Here is an 18,377-nt window from a genome sequence, read left to right on the forward strand (position 1 = left end):
AAATGGCACTGGCTGGTGAAAAAACTCAATTGATAGTTTTGTGGAAAAATCAATAAAAATCAATCCCTGAAAAAGGATTCTCTTTAAAAAACACTCATGCCACACACACACAATCAAGTGCAACAAGGGTGCTCTTCATGCCCTTTTACTCACTTTCTCTTCCTCTCGGTCTCTGTAACGTCTGGAACTGTAATGTCGGTCACATTTTAGTCATAAGGACAGGAATCTGGAGCCAAATCACAGCACAATGCACAAACAGCCCTCACACTGATATAGGAAAAACGCTGATCGAAGACCAAATCTTCCTCTGTCAATTCTGAACTTTGTTATTATCCATTTAAAGGGGTGGTTCATATACAAACGTCAAACTTCTGTCATGTACTCTCATCTTTCTCTGAGGCACACAACAAGAGATATTAAGCAGAATGTCCATGCTGCCCTTTACCATAGAAAGAAAGTAAATGGAGACTTGTCGTGTCAAGCTTAAAAAAAAAAAGCCTTTAAAGGGGTCATGAACTAGCTTTTGAATTTTTTTTATATTGTTGTCTGAGGTCAACTTATGACGTTCGCTTGGTTTTTACATTCAAAAACATCTAAATGAATAAGTAATCGGCTATTTTCTACCCTGGTTTTGAGGCTAGCTCCTGAAACGCTCGGTTTTTATGGGCGTGTGCATTGAAGACTTGGAAGTAAACGCCCACTGCTATGATTGGATAACAGTTTTGCATATTATAATGAGTTTCATGTAATGCATGAGTCGGTGGGCGGGGCTAAACAGGCAGTGTTAAAGTAGGCGTCGATCTTCTTCTGCGGAGGCGGGGTTTGATACCCTGTGACGTCATAGATCCCCACTTTGAAAAACCTGTCGTTCGCTGAGCCTGGTGTCAATACAAGCTTTTGTTGGACTAACAAGTTTTCAGTTCTGAAACTTACAGGATATTCTTATAGTATGATGACCTCTTATATGCCAAAAGCTCAAGGAAAATGTTATTTCTCAGTTCATCATCCCTTTAAAGTATCATAATGCAATCCATATGATATGACTCTCAAGCTATATTACAGCTCTTCTGAAGTCATAGAATAGGTTTGTGTGAAAAATACCAAAATTGTGTTATCTTCATATACTGCATGAAGGTTTGCTCACAATGTTTCTGAGCAGCACTGGCTTTAATGTCACTCGACAGCTAATTTGAATATGCAATATATTAGTGAATGAGAACCATTGACTTTAGGACTGGAACTAATGTGTTAATTCTGCTGTTATTGAAATTGGTATCAAGAATTATGAAATTTCACTGTCATCTAACATTTTTGAATCATAGTAACCTTATTTCCAGCTAAATATAATTGGTACATTATGTTTTTTTAATTTAGTCATATCACCCACTCCTAATTGGGTTAATCTCACTGACAATACAGACCAAAATAATCGTCATTATGAAATTGTCTAATTAAACCATAAGTGTTTCAGAGTGAATGCAACACCTTCTCCAAGTCTACAGGTGAAACTCGAAAAATTTTAATATTGTGCAAAAGTTAATTTATTTCAGTAATTCTACTTAAAGGGTGAAACTAATATATTATATAGACTCATTACATGCAAAGTGAGATAATTCAAGCCTTTATTTGTTATAATTTTGATGATTATGGCTTACAGCTTATGAAACCCCAAATTCAAAATTATAATATTGTGAAAAGGTTTTCATATCTGTAAGCCATAATCATCAATATTATAACAAATAAAGGCTTGAAATATCTCACTTTGCATGTAATGAGTCTATATAATATATTCGTTTCACCTTTTAAGTTCAGTTAGTGAAATAAATTAACTTTTGCACTCTTAACCTGTATAATACTAAACTTTTCCTCTAAGATATGTGTGCAAGACAAGACATGTCAAACTATTTTCATTTTATTTATATAGCACAAATAAACACAACAGAAGTTGACTACTGTGCTTTACAAGGTAAAAGTCCAGGAAACATGAAAGGAGGAGCTAAATAATAAACCATTAACACAATGTCATAAACCCATAATAATTGAGATTTAGTGAAATGCCCAGTCAAAAAGATAACACGTTAGCTTAAGTTTAAACTCATGTAAAGAGGACAGGGATCTCAAGGATACGGGGAGGCTATTCCATAGCTTAGGACCGACAACTGCGAAAGCACGATCCCCTCTCGACTTAACAATTATTTAAACAATAATACCATTTTGGCGCTTGTAAATGTGACGTGACAGATCTCTGTAGCGCCTCAGTTCAAGCGGCACGTGAACCGATCAACTCTAACTCTTCTCGGCTCTACTCTACTTTACTATTAGTAAATAAACCCGAACTTACCGAAATGTATGCCTCGGATCAATCAGTGTTTTTCAACCGCGGTAAGAAGTCAATCAAACAGGTCGGCTAGAACAATGTCACATAAGTTAAATTTTCATCAGGAAAGCAATTCAATGACTATTTATAGGCTGGAAAAATTAGCTATAGAGTCTTGTTAAATATGTCCACTATATTAGGCTACATATATTTTTACTTATATCATTAAAATATTATAAAGTTGTTATAATAAAGAACGCATTATATTTTATTTAAGTTGTTATTTTTAACCTTTAATAAAATAAGCTAGGGCTCTCTATGTTTTCAGCACTAGTTATTTTTTAACATGCATCTAATGTAACTAATAATTATCAAAATGAATCGATATTGAATCAAGATGTCAAGCAATAATAAATACAGTAACCTGCCAGCAATTGTAACCATGCAGCTAAACATTGTAACATGTTGTCGGTAAACTTAATAAAAATAAGTTACCAAATGTTTTGACAATCACAACTTATTGTGATGCAAGTTTTTTTTCTCCCACATACAGAAATGTGGGAGAAACTTTCTCCATCCCCCCCCCCCCCCCCCCCCCCCCCAGAGGGCGGGGTTTCAAGAGCTTGTGTGTGTTAGCACCTGCGATTACCTCACGCACACACACTAAAATGACAGAAACTGTTCTGCCTTTAATGTTAAAACTGAGTCAGACAAAGATGGAGAGACTCAAGAAGAAGTGACAACATGTAGAAGCAACAGGACGTCTCTGAATGGTTAGTTGATGAGTTTATGTTGCTGATGTGGAGTTAACTATCTTCAATTAGCATATTCTGTCTTGATAATCTATTAATCGCTCGTATAGGAACTGTTGTGAGATGCACACAGAGTGACTTTCTATTGCATGTTAAAAAAGATGGATGCTAAAGTTTGAGCTGACTCACAAATGTGCTCGACTACAACAACTCTTCCTCTTCTCAACATGAACTGTGTGTTCTGGGGGCGGGGCTTATGTACATTTTAGGGTTGGTGATGTCACTAACCCGTGAGGAATGTCGTTTGTTGTAGTCCATTTCTTTAAAAGCAAATATCTTCCTTTGCTTTGAACTTTGAGCGTTGTAACTTTGCAGATGTTGTTTATGCTCAAACAGCAACATTACACACTCACTAAAGTTAGAAAAGAGAAATCATACTCAACCACCCCTTTAATATAGGAGTAATATGTTCATGTTTGCGAACCCCAGTTAGGAATCTGACTGCAGCTTTTTGAACTATGCCACGTTAAAGACGGAGCAACTCATATAATTAACTTCCAGCCAGATTCTAAGTTTTGGACACGAGCCATCAGAGAGAAAGAAGGAGACAAAGAGAGATGGACGGCTAAAATGAGAAGGACAGAGACAGACAGCATACCTTTCCGAGACTGAGGAATGTTGGTCTGTCATTAAGAGTGTGTGTGTGTGTGTGTGTGTGTGTGTGTGTGTGTGTGTGTGTGTGTGTGTGTGTGTGTGTGTGTGTGTGTGTGTGTGTGTGTGTGTGTGTGTGTAAAGTCTCTAAAGGCAAGCAGCTGCAGGCATGCAAACCCAGTTTTCAATTAAAGGGCCGGAGACGAGGCTGAGAGAACAAACAGAGTATCAGAGCAAGCCAGACACAACACGTTACACAGCGAAGAGGGAGAGACACATAAATAAATACATAAAAGGGTCAAATAAAGTGCATCAAAACACCTGAACCGGAACTAAGATAAAAAAATATCGTTTCCCTCTCAAAACCTCAGCGATGTCAAGGCCACATCCAATCCGTCCCGCCCGTACAAAAGGTCTCTAACAAGTGCAGAGATGGTTTGAGAGACAATAAATATATTATGTATATGGTACTGACAATTCATATTTACATGGTACTCCAAGGAATATCATGTTTTTATTATGTCAAAAACACAATAAGCTGTCAAATCAATCTGCCTGGAGCCAGCAGCATGAATGAAACTAATGACTCCAGACACCTGTAAAGTAACTCAACAGGTTTATTATTCATGAATGCAAGAAGACAGACACACATCATCTTACTGTCCGTTCATAATAATTCAGGGACAATCTAATGGATCTCAGTGTGTGTTCTCTCATATGTTTCTGATATATAATCATAACTATTATGACCTCCAATAGGATCAAATGCCCCTGTATGACTTCAAAAGGAAAATATGTCAGGATGTTCACTCGCACGATTTCTTTTACATTATAAGTCATACATAAGAATAAGTGAGAAGAATAGGATGAAATTTGCTACAGGATTTTCCAGCAAGATATTGGAGTCATATATATATATAAATATATACATATTTTTGGAACTTTTGGACAAAATGAACGCGAATGTATAACTAATTATAATGTAATCAAATATTTATACTTGATAGACTTAAGTGAAAGATATGAGAAAGGTTCAAAATCAGTATGAATAATATTAATAAAAACACAGGGACATCATGTACTTAAACATTAATAACGAAACAACCTTGAGTGTTTGTATGTGTGTACTTGAGTGTCCGCTGAAATAAAGACATTTACTACTTACCAGTTCTGGTTAGTTGCTTATTCGAGCCACCAAGTCGTGAAATTAAATCCAGAGGGAGTTTCGGAGGAAAAAACTGATTTATTTTCAATTGGAGTCCAGTGTTGTTCTCCCTGATGAAACAGCGGCTCGTGTTTCTCCACCTGCTGGATCACACGACGACCAACAGCAGGAAAAGTTGGGTGGAAGTTTTTCCGTTCACTGGAATCCGAGCACACAAAAGCCAATACAACACTAAATGTCCAAAAGAGGCAGAAAGGTAATTCTTCGTTTTCTTCCCTGCACTGAAAAGTTGTTTATTACAGTCACATATATAAACGCGATCCGCATGCGCCCATTTAACGTGTGGCTATCCTAAATCTCCGCACTGGAAACAAACAAAAAAGCTTTAAAACTAGGAGACGCGTTCTCGTCAACGAAATCTAACAATATTGTGAATGATAACAAAACTTTTTCGTACTCTTAAGGACACTGACATATCTTACTAGATGAAGACGGATGAATTAAAGTATCGCCGGTATGGGAAAGTTTAGAGCCCTGCCGTCACTCTTCCCAAAGATCAGAGCATGACGTGAGCAGACTCAGAGAGCAGTTAAAAGTCCTGCTCGTCTGCTACATCTTTCTGATTTTTTAACTAAATAAATAAATAAATAGCCATTTTCTTTGGCTAATTAAAAGTCATGTTCGTCTGCTACATCCTTCTAATTTAAATAAATAAATAAATGCAAATCATTTTCTTTGGCTGATTAAAAGTCCTATTCGTCTGCTACATCTTTCTAATTTAACTAAAATAAATAAATAAATAAATAACCTTTTTTTTGGGCTAATTAAAAGTCCGATTTCTCTGCTACATCCTTCTAAGTTAATTGAAATAAATAGGCAAATAAATAAATAAATACATTTCCTTTGGCTAATTAAAAGTCCTGTTCGTCTGCTACATCCTTCTAATTGAAATAAATAAATAAATAAATAAGCAAATAAATAAATAAAAACCTTTTTTGGGTAATTAAAAGTCATGTTCGTCTGTTACATCCGTCTAATTAAATTAAATTAATTAATTAATTAATAAGTAAATTAATAAATAAAAAACATTTGCTATGATATATAAACCTATATAGAAGCCATGGCAAATGTTTTTTATTTATTATTTATTAATTTACTTATTAATTAATTCATTTATTTATTTTAATTAAATATATATATATAATTTATTTATGTGTGTGTGTGTTGTACTTTTACAGTCTATGCCTATGGTGTTGTACAATAGCGCCCTCTCACGCGCAGTCATGATGATGTCAGAAGCGCGAAAACTTCTTAAAAATCTAACATCGTAAAGCGCTTTTGAAGACATTCTGTTACTATCATTTCTAAGAGGTATTTTCAACCTATTTTAGGTCTCATATTCCACATAAGCTAACCTATTTCAGCCTTATATATCTAATATATAATAAGCGAATAAAATAGTCTAAGTTTAACTAACTTACGTGTTTCTTGCTAACGTTACACGGCTAAAAGAGATGTGGACCACGAAATATCTGTCACCGCAAACTGAGGAGGATTTCGACCTATTTCCGCCTTTCGCAAAGTAAGAGTTTCTGTCAATTATGTCCAAAAATAAAGCAAAATGCACTGTAAAACAATATTTTTCGAAGTTGTAAATAAAACATTACGTTTTTTTTTTTTTTTTTACAAGTAACGTTAAATGTCTCTTGTTTGTTTTTTTACTTCAAAATTTAATGTGTTACCTGCCGTTTCTTCATAACAAAATTTACGGCCAATTTCTGTGTAGAAAATAGTTTCTAAACCAATTTTTTCAATGTGTTTTCTGTATCCATATGTTTCCCAAATGTCTTACTGTCATTTCTGGGCACATAGTAATGTTGTTGTGCCATCTACAGGCGATCAAATGAAGTGAATCGCCACTGTGAGGAGAGTGTGTTACCTGTACCTGTGCAACCTCGATACGACGAGCCTTACTGGAGACCAGATGTGCCAGTGCCATGGTAAAAACTGTTCATTCAATAGCCTTATCTCAGTGGAAAAGAGTTTTTAAAAAGTAACGTTACTTCAGAGAGCTTTGAAAGTTTGACTGTGTTTGTATGGTTGTTGGCAGTGAGGAGTCGTTCAGATATGAACCCTTTCTTGATCCAGGCCTGTATTCCACTTCACACGCTGGGATGGTGAGTAACTAAGTCGGATGATGCACCTTTAACATCTTTATTTAAAGTCATCGTTAAACAAACTTTTCCCAGTTTGTTCCCTTAAAATGTGTCTCTGATGTTGTAGTGCTGGAGGGAAATCATGTTCCATAGAAAGGTTTGTTTTGGTTTGTCTTTCTTCGAGGAAAGACAAACCAAGACCGAAATGAGTTTATTTCCTCCGGCACGACTCCAAAAGTTTCATGGTATGACCATATTTATATTTTTCTTGGACACACACACACACACACACACACACACACACACACTATGCCATGATAGTCATCCCATGGTATTTTTTAAGTACCTTCATTAATGAAAAAGTTCACGTTAGTATACTTTTAAAAAGTTTACTTATAATGGAAATAACCTATATTATTGAATATACTTAAGTGTGAACTGAATGTAATGTTTTCGGACACTTATAGTTGCATGTTAACTGCAAATAAATTAAAATGTTTTATAGTTAAAATGTATAGTAAATGCAGCTAGCTGAACTTTAGAGTGCCACTTAACTAGGAATTAAGTTCATCTTTATATGTAATTTCATAATGTTAAGCATTTATGGTTAACTAAACTTATATGTCTGGTTTTAAAATATATTGGTAATGATGAAGTTCCAATTTAGTACATTTAATTTAAAATAACTTAAAATAACACACAACAGTTAAAATTATATTTAAATATATTACATGTGGTTTAGTATATGTTAGTCAACACATTTCTTTAAAGCACGACAAAAGATTATTATAAAATAATTATTTAAATTGTACATTTTTACATTATTACAAAGTGCACTTAACACTTAAAAGTGTCATGAAAGTACACTTAAGTGGTCTACAGTATTTAATTAATAATATATTATTTGCAAATACAGGTTTTTTTGTAACACTTTATTTTAGTGTTCTTCTTACACATGTAGTTACTGTAGTAATTACTATAAATTGTGCATAATTACATGCAACTAACACTAAACCACACCCTAATCCTATAAGTACATGTAATTCTTATTAGTACTTAAATGTATAATTACACTGTAAAACGGACACCTTAAAATAAAGTGCAACCGTTTTTTAAAATATACTCAGATTTAAAGTACAATATAAGTGCACTTTTAAAGGGGTCATGACATGTTTTTTTTTATTTTATTATTATGTTCCCTTAGGTGCAATTATAGTATTACTATAGTTTTTTTTACAAAATTTTTTTAAAATGTAGTGATTTATGACCTTTTCCCTGTTTCTCATCCTCTGATTCAAACAGTCTGTTTTGGGGGTGTTTCCCCTTTAAGAGTTCAGTGTTAACGCCCACTGTTATGATTGGCTAACGTCAGTGCCTATGCATCAATTATTAACGCCCCCAGCCAGAACATTTGCGGATTCAGCGTATTTAAAAAGTAGTTTAAAGTTTTAAACACATTACTTACAGTTTGCGTCGTCGTTGTTGAGCCCAGAATAGTCGGCACGGACTTATCTTTGAGCAACAGTTTTCTGGCAAAGCCAGCATCATTTTGGGATTTGTTCTCAAAACAGTCATCCTTCAAATGTATAGAACAAACGCTTAAATTAACACTCCCGTGACTGAGACGTCCGCAAAAAATAAAGTGCATCCATTTTTCCCTGACGACTGGATCTTTCGCAGCGTATTCAAAGATGTTGTTTGTCCACAGCCAGGAACAGCACATCTGCGGCATCGTAATTTCCCTGTACACAGACCCACTCGCTGTCCGTCGACTGAACACTTGTGCGGCGCGCGGGCGCGACAATGATACGAAATTAGCGTAGTTGTCTTGCGCTTAAAGCTTAATTGTCTTGTGCTGGAGGCGGTCATATGCAAACGCTGGTACGTCACTTCGCACCGTGACGTCACTTCTTACCATGGATCCAGAACGAGCTGTATTTAGAGCTTGATTAAATAAATGATTCGTTTATAATGGGGAGGACGTCTTAAGCTATGAAACTTGCAGGACGTTTTAATGGTACAAAGACCTCTTATATACCAAAAGATCAAGGCAAATTTGGTTTCTCATGTCATGACCCCTTTAATATAATTAAGCACACTTCTTTATCACACGGAATGAAGAACTGGAATTACCATCACTTTACTACGGTAACATCACACACATAATTTTCTTTCAGGTGAGCAGAGATAACGGACTGAGCCTGACCCATGAGAAGCTGCCGCACCCGTCACAGCTGATGCGCAGAAGGAAGAGAAGCCAAGGACTGCAGGAACCGACTGCAAAAGTTCTGAAACATATAGGAGAACTCAGGATGAGACAGCGTCATATAAATGCGTAAGAGAGAGAGGGATTGTAGGAGGGAGAGGCATTAAAGGAGTAGTTGGTTGTGATTTACTCACCCTCCTCAAGCCATCCTGGGTGTATATGACTTTCTTCTTTCAGACGAATTCTCTCTCTCTTTCTCCTAGCGTTTGTCCCGTCTTAAGCTACGTTCACACTACAAGCGACTTTGTCGCTGCAGGTCGCCAGTGGCTGGCGGTCAGGTCGCTAGTGGGCGTTCCCGCTACTGGTTGCCTAGTAATGTTTGTGAGTGACATTCACGGATGTTTCTCCATGCTGTAGACAACAAATCTGTTTTCTTGCCACTACAAACATAGGGGAGAGCGGGGCACAACCTAACGCATTTTGGTTTTGGCTCAATTATTTAAAAAATAATTAGGTTAGATTAATCTTTTTTTTACACAAGAAGCATACACATCTCTGCTACAAATGAACACTTAAAGTTTTTTTCTAGGACCTTCCATTTTCGCACAGTTGCACTGAAAGTGACAGAAGTGCAAATGTTACAACTTTTTAATAACAATATTTTTAATAAATAAACAAGTGATCAATATAGTAAACAAATCCCATAGCCTACAATATTGTGAACACTTGGCGGCTTAGTTGTAACACTGTGCTACAACTAACCCCGCTGTGTAAAAAATATTTTAAACCTAGCTAACAGTTGCTAGGAGTTGCTGACATGTTTCAAAATGGTGCCATGTTTTAGCCAACAAGACAGTGATTAAGGCAATATAAAGTTAGATTTGGTGACGTACACACACAACTCAGAAACAGAAAAATACGTATGATGAAAAAAAATACTTAGATGGTGTCAAAACACTCTTTGTCCCGTATCTTCACAAAACATTACCAAAACTTTTCACAAATCCACGGGAGACCGTCTTCTGGCAGCGAGAGAAAAAAAGCGTAAACACAACCCGCATGACCGAGTAACTACGTAAAAGGTCCGTGTTACATTTAGCCCCGCGTTAGGTTGTGCCCCGCGCTCCCCTACATTTTGGAAGGAAAATTCGAAACATAAATGGAATCAGTATAACATGCATAATATTAAAGATGAACGAGAAACTGTGAGTGATTTTTGCCATTGCGGCTATTTAATTGCAACAAACAGGCAAATACCAGTCTATATGGGTTCACGAAACCAATCAAGCTCTGAGTCAGTACTGTGAATACCACTGTATGCACACGGAGATATATCACAACTTATAGGACAGTTTCTGACTGCTAAAATTAGCTTCTCGTTCAACTTGCCTCTGTCAGAGAGTGACGGATGATCACGCACGCTCCACTGACTTCACTCCTATTGGTTGTCGCTCCCGAAAGTCGCTCTTCATTTGCATAAAGTTAAACAGATCTCAACTTTGTCGTGTCGCCAGACACGCCCCATCAGGTCGCCAACGAAAAACGGGAAAACGCCCGCCTCCCATTGAAATGAATGGTAACATGTCGCTTGTACGGTAGTGTGAACGCAGCTTTAATGCGGGGGTCCGCTTTTCGGCAGGTTGCTCTCCATTTCTTCCGAACGAGGGCGTCTTCGGGGGCGGCACTGTCATGTTTCATGTTTTCCTTTATCCGATCCATCCATCGCTTCTTTGGTCTTCCTCGGGGTCATTTTCCTTCAGGGTTGAGATGCAGGGCCCTCTTCGCTATTGACTCTTCCCCGCTCCTGACTATGTGGCTATACCATCGAAGTCGCGCTTCCCTCATCTTCTCCGTAACTGGTGCTACTCCCATGGTCTTTCTAACATCCTCATTCATTACTTTGTCCCATCGGATCAGCCCTAGCGTCCACCTAAGCATCCGCACTTTCCAAATACTCCGTCTTGTCGATGTTGAGCCGTAGGCCATTCTGGTCCAGGCGGTCTTTCCACCGTTGTGTGTGGTCTTGGAGTTTTTGCCGCTTTCAGACGAATACAATCAGTTATATTAAAAAATATCTTGGCTCTTCCCAGTTTTATAATGGCAGTGGATTGCAACCAACAGATTGAAGCTCAAAAATGTGCATCCATTCATTAACATGAATCATTAACAAACTCCACAGGCTCCGGGGGGTTAATGAAGGCCTTCCGAAGCAAAACGATGAGTTTGTGTTAGAAAAATATTCATATTTAACATGTTACAAAGTAAAATTCTAGCTTCTGGCCAAATGGCCTTACGCAGTCTACTTACACCTTAAAGAAACAGTCCACTTTTTTTGGAAATAGGCTCATTTTCCAAACAGTTTTACCGTTTTCTAATCCATTTAGCCGATCTCCGGGTCTGGCGGTAGCACTTTTAGCATAGCTTAGCATAGATATTTGAATCTGATTAGACCGTTAGCATCTCTCTCAAAAAAATGACCAAAGAGTTTCGATATTTTTCCTATTTAAAACTTGACTCTTCTGTAGTTACATCGTGTACTAAGACAGACAGAAAATGAAAAGTTGCGATTTTCTAGGCCAATATGACTAGGAACTATACTCTCATTCCTGAGTAATAATCAAACTGCTGCCGTACCAGCAGCGCAATCATGATATTACAAACTTAGTGCTGGTCATGTTGGAAGTTACCGAGCTGGGGACTATTTTCAGGCGCTGTGTAATATCATTGCGCTGCTGGTACGGCAGCACAGTTCCTTGATTATTACGCAGAAATGAGAGTACAATTCCTAGTAAAACTCTTTGGTAATTTTTTTGAGAGAGATGCTAACGGTCTAATCAGATTCAATCATCTATGCCAAGCTATGCTAAAAGTGCTACCGCCAGAGATCGGCTGAATAGATTAAAAAAACGGTAAAACTGAACTGGTTAACTCTAGGGGAGTTGGAAAATAAGCCTATTTCCAAAAAAAGTGGAGTGTTCCTTTAAGCGCAACTTACACAACTTGTGACGTCGGGCGTAGCGCAGTGCGTCAAGGCGTAGCATAAATATCAGCAGTAAGTCGCATTACTCGCATAGTTGTGCTTTGCACTTACTCTAAGTGGAATCCGTATGTTTGTTTGGCTGGAAGCTAGTTATTTTACTTTATAAAGTTTTTTAAATAATATGTTTCTTACACAAACTCATCATTTTGCTTCAGAAGGAGCCGCGTGAAGTTCGTTTATGGCGGATGGATGCACGTTTTTGAGCTTCAATCTGTTGGTTGAAACTGGGAAGATTTTATTATATTTTCTAATATAACTCTGATTGTATTCGTCTGAAAGAAGGAAGTCATATACACCCAGGATGGCTTGAGGGTGAGTAAATCATGGGGTAATTTTCATTTGAAAGTGAACTACTCCTTTAAGGGTTATAACATACGTGATAGATAAGTCTATTTCGTTCCAGGTTGAAGGGGGACAAATGGTGGGGTGCCACCGCTGTGCCCAGCCCAGACGAGAGCAGAAGTCCTACTGAGGCCGGGAACGAGCAGCTTCTCGGTCTGACAGCTGGGATTAGCTTCAGTACGATGCTACTGGACAGTCCTGATGTGACCATGACAAAGCCTTATGAAGCTGCTTCCTCACTGACGCATCAGGTAGCATTTATTTGCTGAAAGGGAGTTTTTTTTGTGTCCTTCACTCTTAAAAAATAAAGGTTCCATAAGGAGGGTATCGCAACAATACATCGACACGTCCTGTGTCACCGTTTCCGGGTTCAAGCCCTCTATTATAGATACTAAAAGTAAATGAGTATTTGACAATATGCAGTAAAAAAATCTTTTTTTGTAAAACAACACTTTTGAAGAAAACGTTTTTTTGTTTTTTTTTACATTTTTACTGAAATGTGTCGTATGGTGTGACATTGCAACAATGAAGAATTTTGGGGAGTCGCACCAAAGGACAACAAAACTTAAACCTTTTATAAAAGTTCCAAAACAATTCTGAGACAAAACCTTGCCATGTGCGAACTTGGCATGGGCTTCACAGAGGGCTTCAGTAACATGACCTTGAATGGGGTCCTTCAAATAATTTAACTTGTTAGTGGAATTGACCGATTTAAAATCAGGATATGGTGTCATACCTGAGGACACGGTTTTAAAGCTACAATATGTATTTATTCTCGCCGCTAGGGGTCGCTAACCTCTTACAATAACAAAGGCGTAGGTTGATGACGCATAAGCAATATGGAACTTGTCGTCAAGCTGATGGATCTATATGATGTTTATGGATGAGTGAATACATTTATGTTTTTAACATGACTGGTGTGAAGCAGGGTGCAATAGCTAAGGAGAGACAGATATCAGCGCCACACACACGAGTCCCGCGATATAAAGGAATAAGGACTTTTCATTCTACCGAACTACCCGCAAGTGCTGAATTACTAGTCACGGACGTGGAGCTCTCGGCGTCTCGAAAACGCCACGCCGATATTGATTCTCGTTTTAGTTCTCCTTTTGTCCTAAAGTCTGCTTGCCATGGTCCATAATGTTTGAACGAAACAACAACAGCGTGAGCGTGCATCTAGACGTAACGCAGTTGTCCACGTCTGTCGCCATTGTTACTATGGCAGTACGAGTGGAAACCAGGGATAACGCGGATATTACGTCATTGAAAATTAACATTTTCATTTCAACAGATCCATGTAAGACAAAGAAATGTTCAACCATTTACTGCATTTTAAATAATGACCATACTAATTATATTCATGTTTATCTTGTGACAGTGAAAGTTCCATGTCACGTCAATGCCTCAAATAACAAACGGTTCTAATATGCACTCACAGTATTACTGCTGTAATACTGCCGAAAAATCATGATCTTTTAGAAAAGGACTAACACCTGTGTAGGAGTTCAGCTACATCCAATTGTTTTGATAGTATTTCGTCAGGTTTTAAAAAGAGCATGTAAATGTGTAAATTGGCCGGTGGGTACACAGTTTTGGCTGTGGTTGGGTCGAAGTGAGAGAAGAATGCATGTAAACTGAAAGATGTAGTCATTGAATGCATTTTTGTGCCAAAGCAATGATAAATGATCCACAGTTTAGCCCACATAGACTGCTGTTGTGCTCACTGTGTGAAGAGTTTTGAAAAAGTGACCTAAGTATCGAGAAATCTGTCCTAGCGATTGTAAAAAGTTAAGAAACCCCCTGCAAATTCAAACCTTCGCATAATACAAAAATTAATAAGACAGCAATTTGCTACATTTAAAGGAACACGCCGAGTTTTTGGGACATTAGCTTATTCCCCGTATCCCCCCGAGTTAGATAACTCCATACATCCCCTTTTCATCTCCGTGCGTGCCGTAACTCTGTCTGACGCACACACCGCTAGCCTAGCTTAGCACAAAGACTGGAGATAAACGGCTCCAGCTAGCATACTGCTCCCAATAAGTGACAAAATAATGCCAACATTTTCCTATTTACATGTTGTGATTTGTATAAAGCGTGTACAGATAACAAGGTCACATGATGAGACACAGCCATCTTCTAACCGTATACACACTGGGAACTATATTCTCAGAAGGCGAAGCACTGCTACTTCTGCGGAGTGATTTGCTCGCAGCGCCGGAGACGCCCCGTGGTGAGGAGACGAGAGTTCGCTCAGTGAGTTGCGCTAATCACTCCGCAGAAGTAGCAGTGCTTCGCCTTCTGATCACAACCTACAATCTACAAATCACAACATGTAAATAGGAAAATGTTGGCGTTATTTTGTCACTTATTGGGAGCAGTATGCTAGCTGGAGCCATTTACCTCCAGTCTTTATGCTAAGCTAGGCTAGCAGTGAGTGCGTCAGACAGAGTTACGGCACGCACGGAGATGAAAAAGGGATGTATGGACTTATCTAATGGCGTGTTCCTTTTAATAAAAAATAAAAAAATAGATGTAGCTGAACACCTACACAGGTGTTAGTCTTTCAATTTCAAAGGGCACAATTCATGAATAATTTTGTGCTGTAATGTAAACATGGATCACGTAACATACTGCAGTTACAAACCAGAAAATATGAACACATCACACCAGTCCTCAGGTCTTTACACTGGCTCACAGTCACATTTAGAATTGATTTTAAAGTATTATTACCGGTATATAAATAATTGAATGGCCTAGGACCTCAATACATTGCAGATATGCTCACTGAATATAAACCCAATAGATCACTCAGATCATTAGGATCACATCAGATAGAAATACCAAGGGTTCACTCTAAGCATGGCGAGTCTGCTTTTAGCTATTATGCCAGCCGCAGCTGGAACCAGCTTCCAGAAGAGATCAGGTGTGCTCCTACAGTAGTCACATTTAAATCCAGACTCAAAACACTTCTGTTTAGCTTTGCATTTACTGAATGAGCACTGTGCCACTGTGCGTCCGACTGTTTGCAATGTATTTTATTTTATTTTCTAAACTGTTTTAATTATTCTTATTTCTTTTGATTATTTTAATTTCTTCTATGTAAAGCACTTGGAATTACCACTGTGTATGAAATGTGCTATATAAATAAACTTGCCTTGCCTTGCCTTGCCTTGCCTTGCAGTGAATTCAAAACAGTAGAGAGCTGTCATTCTCGTAAAAGGACCCGGTTTAGCCCACATAGACTCCTGTTGGGCTCACTGTGTGAAGAGTTTTGAAAAAGTGACCGAAGTAAATGGTGACTTTAAAAAAATGTTGTATGTTTTTTTCCCCCAGCAATACTTATTTAGAGGATATGAGCAGTTGCTTGACCTTGCTCCAGGAGGGAACCCCATGATGGCGTTTGTTGCAGGAACGGCCCATAGATCGGTCCTGATGGCTGATGATGCCATGGTGAATCCTGCGGGATCGGATGTGTTATTCAGGAGCATCGATGATGAGATTACACTTCTTCAGAACCTTCAGTTCTTCTAAATAAGCTTTATCCAGTTTGAGCCGTTTAGGCATAGTTCTATGATCGACCTGTTTTCTCTTAATACCTACTGTTGATAAGTCTTGAAAGAATTGTATGGTTGCAAATGTTCATGAATTTGCATGAAGAGTTCATAATGCTCTGTCAGAAAATTGGTATAACATTTCAAGTGTGTGAGGCATTTGGCTTATGAATCTTAAAGAATAAAAGACTTGCACGTTGACTTTGCTCTCAGGACCTGACCAAAGTTCACTTCTGCTTAGTTATTTGCAAATTAAATGTATATTTATAGAGATACATGTTTACTGTATTGCCATTTGTGATTGTCTGTATGATTTTGAATGTGTCTGATTAATCCAACAGATAAACAGACAGTAAATAATAAAATTAAAAAATGGATCCAATTTCCTTTTTTGCACTTGTTGGACCTTTTTGCTGTTATTGTTTGTAGCCTACACTTATATATTACTAACCTGTACCTTGGTAATAATACTATGTACATGTACCAATAGTATGTCAAACACTTGCAGTAAAATGTAAATATTATGGTAGGCCTACATAATTGCGTGCGTGTGTCTGTGTGTTTTCATTATTATTATAAAGTGTTTTCATTATTATTATCATCATCAATTGTTCTGGAATGAATGGCACCTATTAGGTTTAGTATTTCGTCAACGCGTGGGTGAATCCTTTAAATAAATAAATAAAAAACAAAGGGAGTGTTTTTTCCACTCCCACTGCTTTCACACGTCTGATGGTGAAAGTTGCGAAACCGAAAGTTAACGGATCAATTGGAAACGGGAATATCACATCAGAGTTTACAATGAACAACCCCAACATTCCTGCGTGTGTTTTGAAGGTGGAAGTGTTGAAGTGGTTTCTCGTGTGCACGGTTGCCTGCACCTGCGTGGTTGTGGTGTATATACAGTGGACACACATTTGGATGCTTAGGGCTGAGATGTGTGAGATAACGCAGCGGTTCAGGAACTTCAGGCCTCTGGAAACAGCGCGGACAGAAGCTGGGGTATGCTGCGATTCTGCCGTGTGCTACGGGGTAGGTGAGTGCTCTCATTCATGTGCTGTTTGAACTGCTTAACGTTGTTCATCTATTGCTTCACGAACAAAAATACTACTAATGCATCCTGGTTATTACCAAAGTAGGCTATTTTCTGAAGAAACTTGAGATTCGGTGATGTGGTAACTTTAAAAGTATTGTCATTGTTATAACATGGCATTTTAAAGTACCATCACCATGATATATGAATATGGTAATCATTCTGCATTATAAAACATTTTTTTTCTGTGGCAGATCATGGTATGAAATGGCAATACTATAGTAGCCTACTTTTATGTACTATGGCCTGCTATTGTAGGCTATTTACATGGTACACTTTCAAGAATACCATGGTACCAAGCACGTGGTATAGGCCTATGGTAAACATAGAGTACCCTATTATATAGCCTATATTATATATCCTATATTAACAAACATTGGTCACACCAAAATCTTTTTGCTAGAGTTTATTTGTGCAACTGATTTCACTTCTTCATCTCAAACTGTTTTACAAAGAATATTACATCAGAATGGACCATGTTTACAATATCAGAAATTAAGACACCCTTCCAACAAATGTGAAATAAATACATTAACTCATACCTGAATTCTCTCTCAAGCTAAAAAAAGTTTCTTCTCGATATCCATCCTGCTAGTCATTCACCAAACACTGTTAATCCGAGTGAGTTTAGTGAGTTCTGCAACAACACAGTAAAATACTCTGGGATCAAACTTCTAACCATTACACACAAATCATGACTTTCAGGTCAAGAAATAATGTTGATTACAAATAATAAAACCCCAAAAAAACATATAACAATGTATGTTTGGTAGAATATCAGATTGATAGGCTTTTAACGGGGAATTATTAAATAAAATGAACAAAAGTATTTACTACAAGGTTAAAAGAAAAGAGAGACCTGAACGATATTAAATACGGCTTCATAGGAGAAATATTTGTTGATTAATTTATTGGCTGCCGAAAGTGTGAAACCAAATATAGACTATAAGGTCTATGTCAAGCAATTTGGCATATTATTGGGCCTGTGCAGTTCATGGTAATATGAACAATGGTACTGTATGTGGACACCCCCTTCAAATGGGTCGGGCTGTTCCAGTAATATCTGTGAGGACAATGACCAAGAATTGTGTTTTTGGCTTT

At 37.7% G+C, this 18,377-nt stretch overlaps 3 protein-coding genes across 11 annotated transcripts in view; 2 read left to right on the top strand and 1 right to left on the bottom strand.

Annotated features, from left to right (window-relative positions):
• The window catches only part of kif1ca (kinesin family member 1C, a), a 57,580-nt gene extending 52,130 nt beyond the window's left edge, over nt 1-5,450 (bottom strand). Inside the window, exon 1 of one of the 2 annotated variants that reach the window (XM_079606247.1) lies at nt 4,886-5,450. The gene's annotated coding sequence lies outside the window, so the exon portion shown is untranslated. Of the gene's footprint in view, nt 1-153; nt 177-4,885 lie in introns of those variants that run through there. The other variant, XM_079606248.1, reaches the window with a different exon arrangement.
• On the top strand, nt 4,967-16,600 carry LOC306995042 (uncharacterized protein). Of its 2 annotated transcripts, none has more exons than XM_079606249.1 (6): nt 4,967-5,141; nt 6,781-6,885; nt 6,996-7,062; nt 9,219-9,376; nt 12,691-12,880; nt 15,966-16,600. In XM_079606249.1, exons 1-6 carry the CDS (start codon nt 4,999-5,001, stop codon nt 16,161-16,163), a joined length of 861 nt encoding a protein of 286 aa, XP_079462375.1. In that variant the 5' UTR covers nt 4,967-4,998; the 3' UTR covers nt 16,164-16,600. The 2 variants fall into 2 exon arrangements, with proteins under 2 accessions (XP_079462375.1, XP_079462376.1); XM_079606250.1 differs by lacking the exon at nt 4,967-5,141 and adding an exon at nt 6,267-6,467.
• Nucleotides 16,601-16,841: 241 nt separating this feature from the next.
• The window catches only part of tnfsf13 (TNF superfamily member 13), a 7,430-nt gene continuing 5,894 nt past the window's right edge, over nt 16,842-18,377 (top strand). For 2 of the 7 annotated variants that reach the window (XM_079607423.1, XM_079607425.1), the window contains exon 1: nt 16,913-17,215. In XM_079607423.1, coding sequence (XP_079463549.1) covers nt 16,916-17,215 — 300 coding nt within the window. In that variant the 5' untranslated portion in view covers nt 16,913-16,915. Of the gene's footprint in view, nt 17,220-18,377 lie in introns of all 7 variants that reach the window. The other 5 variants (XM_079607429.1, XM_079607424.1, XM_079607426.1 and 2 more) reach the window with 5 other exon arrangements.

Source organism: Phoxinus phoxinus (assembly GCF_949152265.1).
Source record: "Phoxinus phoxinus genome assembly, chromosome: 3".
NCBI classification, from domain to species: Eukaryota; Metazoa; Chordata; class Actinopteri; order Cypriniformes; family Leuciscidae; genus Phoxinus; species Phoxinus phoxinus.

Coding starts and splice junctions, on each gene's coding strand:
- LOC306995042 (XM_079606249.1), top strand. CDS start 4,999: ATGAAACAGCGGCTCGTGTTTCTCCACCTGCTGGATCACACGACGACC. Junction 6,886..6,995: donor CCAGATGTGCCAGTGCCATG/GTAAAAACTGTT, acceptor GGTTGTTGGCAG/TGAGGAGTCGTTCAGATATG. Junction 9,377..12,690: donor AGACAGCGTCATATAAATGC/GTAAGAGAGAGA, acceptor ATTTCGTTCCAG/GTTGAAGGGGGACAAATGGT.